This window comes from Hipposideros armiger, unplaced genomic scaffold (assembly GCF_001890085.2).
Source record: "Hipposideros armiger isolate ML-2016 unplaced genomic scaffold, ASM189008v1 scaffold_581, whole genome shotgun sequence".
Taxonomy (NCBI): Eukaryota; Metazoa; Chordata; class Mammalia; order Chiroptera; family Hipposideridae; genus Hipposideros; species Hipposideros armiger.
In genome coordinates, this window is record NW_017731931.1 from 745,615 (window position 1) to 750,203 (window position 4,589).

Sequence of the window (4,589 nt, forward strand, 5' to 3'; positions counted from 1 at the left end):
GACCAGGACTGGAACCCTGCTTTCCTGACTCCAGAGTCAGTGTTCTGGCCTTCCCAGGTGAGGACCTTTTTCTGCTAACATCTGGATGCAAAAGAAAATTCAAGTGATGCTTGTTGGCAGCAAGATTTCTGAAATGAGAGGTCAGGGTTGTTGCTGGAGGGAAAACCAATTCTCGAATCAATCCAGGCATCATTTATTTATAACTGTAGAAGCGCAAAGAAGGTGCACGTCAGCAGGGGTGGAGGAGGGGGAGGAAGTAACAGAACCCATCTGAGAAGGAGCCAGGAGGTGTCCTGATTCAGGGAGCCTGGGAGAGGAGGCGCCATGGGAGGGCTCAGTCTGGCACAAGTCCTGGCAGGAAGTGCCTCTCCTGGGATGATGGGTTGGCCTTGGAGAGTCCTCCTTTCTCTGTCCTTCTGCATTAGGCTCTTTAAAAGCGATGTGCCTCTCTTCTGCAGCCCTCGACTCCTCTGGACAGAAATAACCTCAAAGAAACTGCTCTGTTGGCCAGGGCAAATGGTAGGTTTGGTGTTTCTCCAGAAAGCACTGGTCTCAGCTTGATTTGTCCAGAGCTGACTTGTCCAGCCTGATTTTCCAGCAGCACTGAGACTGCTCAGTTCCCTGGTGTGCCCTGAGGGGCTGGTAAGGAGTTATCTCCCATCAGCCCAGCCACTGAGCTGGAGCAGCCGAAGGGCCACAGTCAGACGTGGCGGGGAGGGCGCTTCCCTGGGGGTCAGGAGGCCTGTTTCCATCCAGCATGGCCACTGCAGACTGTGTGCTTTTGGGTGGGTTTCCTTATCGCAGAAATGGTGGGGGGGTGAGGTGTTGATGTCCACATGATGTTGGCTCTTGAGTCCCTTGATTCATTTAGAGATACTATATAGCTTCTAGGACGAGCATGTGAATTCTAGGGCTACAGCTAAATTGCCTGGGTGAGCATCTGCGTGACTTGTTAAGAGCAAGTCACTCAACCTCTCCTGCCTCTCCTGTACAATGGGGACAGTCTCTACCTCACTACATTGTTAGGATGACTCAGTGGGTTAATTTGGTGAAACACTTGGAACAGTGCCTGGTACATAGTAACTGCTTTCCAGATGTGTGTGGAGTAACTGTACTCCTGTTAAGTTTGGGGGAAGGTGGGAGTGAGCACTCCTCCTTCCTGAAAGGTGCACAGCTCATGACACATAGTAGGTACTTACAATTGTTTGCTCTTCTCTGAGCATAGCTGAGATTTCATGGGGCATCATCACGTAAGAGCGTCAGGGTTGAGCAGAGGCTCTGCATGGCCAACTCTCTTTTCCAGAAAATCATGCCAATAACTAACTTGGATGTTTTCAAAGAGCCTGCTTTCCACATTACTTTATTGAATCCTCTCTCAACCCTGGAGACACTTGGTGGTGATCACCTCGAGCTCACAGGTAAAAGCTGGAGGCTCACAGAGGTGCACAGCTAGGAATGGAGGTGTCAGGACCCAGGTTGTCCTGACAACCTCTGTAGCACAGGTCTGGGGTGATCCAGATCTGCCTCCTGGGGGGCCCATGCTTGAGGTCACCTTGAAGAGCACAAAGTAGCCGAGGCTGGGAGAGGGGACTGACTGTGTGCGAGGCCAGTGGACTTGCCTTAAAAAACTGATTTTCACTGGCCATATAGAAATACACAGACTTTACCAGGTTTTTAAAACTCACTCCCTAATTGTTGAATATTTAGGCTATTTTCAATTTTAAGATATCATTATATGCCTATTCAATTAGTAAAAAATAATTATTTCAGACCTTGAGAAGCAGTTACATGTATGTTGCTGATGGCTCCATAAATTAGTCCAGTTTTTCAAAAGAACAATCCAGTAATATTTAAGAGTTACAAAATTATTCCTACCCTTTGACCTGATAATTCCACTTCTGAGAATATACTCCAAGGAAATAGCCTCAAAGAGAAAAAAGAAAGTAATTTGTACTTAGTTGCCCTTAGAAATCTATTTATAAAAGTTGGAAGCAACCCAGATGCCCAGCCATCGGGGTTTGGCTTAAAACCCATGGTGTACTTACATTCTAGAATGTGACAGAGCTATTAAAAATGACAACTATGGCAGCTATGTGAAGACATGGATGAGTACATACATGCAAAATAATAACAAGCAGAAAAACGGCTAAGTAATATATATTTTCTGATGACAACTACACAAAACCTAGGCCTATATTTGTTTAATGAACTGACAAAGAATTAGATGCAAGTTGGCATAAATTTTAAGATTCATCAAATGATTTAAGCTTACAATAAAAATAAAATGCGTTCTTTTATACTCATAGATGAATAGGACCAGCTACATAATTTGCAGGGCTCATTGCAAAATGAAAATGTGGGGTTCTTTGTTAAAAAAATTCAGCACTTCTGGGGCAGCTGGGTGGCTCAGTTGGTTACAGTGCATGCTCTGAACAACAAGACTGCCAGTTTGATTCCCACATGGGATGGTGGGCTGTGCCCCCGCAACTAGATTGAAAAAAAAATGGCAACTGGACTTGGAGCTGAGCTGTGCCCTCCACAACTAGATTGAAGGACAACGACTTAACTTGGAGCTGATGGGTCCTGGGAAAAACACAGTTACCCAATAAAAATAAAAAATAAAAATTTAGTATTTCAAGATGGGACCAGCAGAGCTCTAAACTAAGTGTGGATTCTCCCAAACGTGGGGCGCAGTGTGACTGCACTATATGCCTGTGAAGTTGTCAATCCAACCTACTCACTTCACCAGTGAGCACAAGTGAGTGAGGTTACAATGTTCAACTCTGCTTAGAAAGCCTCAGAAGCACCCACTATCCAAAGCAGCGGTTCTCAACCTGTGGGTCGCAAGCCCTTTGGGGGTCGAACGACCCTTTCACAGGGGTCGCCTAAGACCATCGGAAAACAAAAAGATATTTACATTACGATTCATAACAGTAGCAAAATTACAGTTATAGAGTAGCAACGAAAATAATTTTATGGTTGGGGGTCACCACAACATGAGGAACTGTATGAAGGGGTCGCGGCATTAGGAAGGTTGAGAACTGCTGCTCCAAAGCTTCTTGGAGCTCAGACTTAGTGCCAAAGTTACCAAACACCCGGAAGATGTGGTCTAGAGAAGATATGGCCACAGAACCTGGGCCCTTTGTCCTTAGGCTTTGCTGCCTCAGCTGGAGCATTCACTGTGCTTGGCTCACTCATCCATCCATTCACTTCTCAGGCATCTATTCATCAGCCATTGTGTCCCAGACGCTGTCCTGTGTGATGAGACACGGAGGACAAAGACACAGGAGCATAGGGTTCACTTGCAAAGACAAAGGAAATGCCTGATTATAGGATACTTTGGTACAAGCTATGATAGGTTTGGACTAATGGCTTAGATAGCACAGAGGAGCGGTGGGGGAGGGGGAGAGGAAGGGGCTGGGGGCTCTTCTGGGGGAGCTGATTGACACCTGAATCTTGAGGAAGAAATGCCTTGATAAAGAATGTGAGGGGTACCTGGGTATCTAGGAAACAGCATGGTTTTTTTTGTTGTTTTTTTTTTAGCTGAGCCATCCTGCCACCTGTTGGCAGCTCAGCAGCAGCTCAGCTCGGGCCGGGCATTGAACCACTGTTGCTCGGAAACAGCATGTTCTATGAAGACCAAGTGAGGGTGCTGCGTTTGGGAACTGCAATTAATGGCTTTGGGGAGCAATATCACACTATCCGTTAATATGGAGACAAGTCAACCAGAGTCCCAAAGTCTTGGCCTGAAGAAATAAATGCTTCCAAGCTAGGTATTTCCCATTCTGTCTTTATTTAGCTGACCCTGTTACTTTGTAGCCCGTTGTTCCAGTCAATAGAATCTTTTAAGATAAACCCTGCCATCTCTCCTGGCTTCGTGCCATCTCAGGTTGGATCAGCTTGTTGTCCAATTCCTTATCCAAACGGTTAGTGGGAATGCTGATGAGGGCAGGGCCAGCACCTGGGGGCCAGAGCAGCCTCCACAGGACAGCTGCCTTGAGTTGTCCACAGAGCCTTATGAGAAGCTCAGCTGAATGTCTTCCTGACATCAGCACACAGTGATTTTCTGGCCCATCACAAATCTTGCATGTTGGGCAGTGTTTTTAGAGAGCCCACTTGGTTTTGAGCTTGCTATTTGAAAAGCTCACAGACACATTAGCTGAGGACACTCATTCTCCGAACCGCTCCCTGAAATTTCTGCTTTGACCTACTCCTAAGAACCGGAGATGGCCCATAGTGAGCCCAGAAACAGCAACTACAGAGCCCCTTCCCTTTGTCCCTGCTCCCCTCACCACACACCGGCCAGCCACATGTTTGGGGCTGAACAGATCAGTGATTTCCAGTGGCTACAGTTGGAGGTAGGGGGAGATGACTACAAGAGGACAGCACAAGGGGATTATTTGGGGTAATGGGACTATACTGTATCTTTTTTTTTTTTAAGATTTTATTGGGGAATTGGGGGAGGGAACAGCATTGTGGAATCAGGGAAGGGGAACAGACAAGTTGCTGTTGTTTTTGTTCTTCAGTCTAGTTGTGGAGGATGTTGCTTCACTGGCCCAAGTTGGCACCATCATTGCGCTCTTCCCGGG

General features: G+C 46.6%; 1 protein-coding gene across 1 annotated transcript in view; it reads right to left on the reverse strand.

Annotated features, from left to right (window-relative positions):
- Positions 1 to 3,184: 3,184 nt before the first annotated feature.
- Positions 3,185 to 4,589, reverse strand: part of KCNA2 (potassium voltage-gated channel subfamily A member 2) — a 32,209-nt gene continuing 30,804 nt past the window's right edge. Inside the window, exon 5 of the mRNA XM_019624180.1 lies at positions 3,185 to 3,254. Within this exon, the coding sequence (XP_019479725.1) occupies positions 3,222 to 3,254 (33 nt within the window). The 3' untranslated portion in view covers positions 3,185 to 3,221. The remainder of the gene's footprint in view (positions 3,255 to 4,589) is intronic.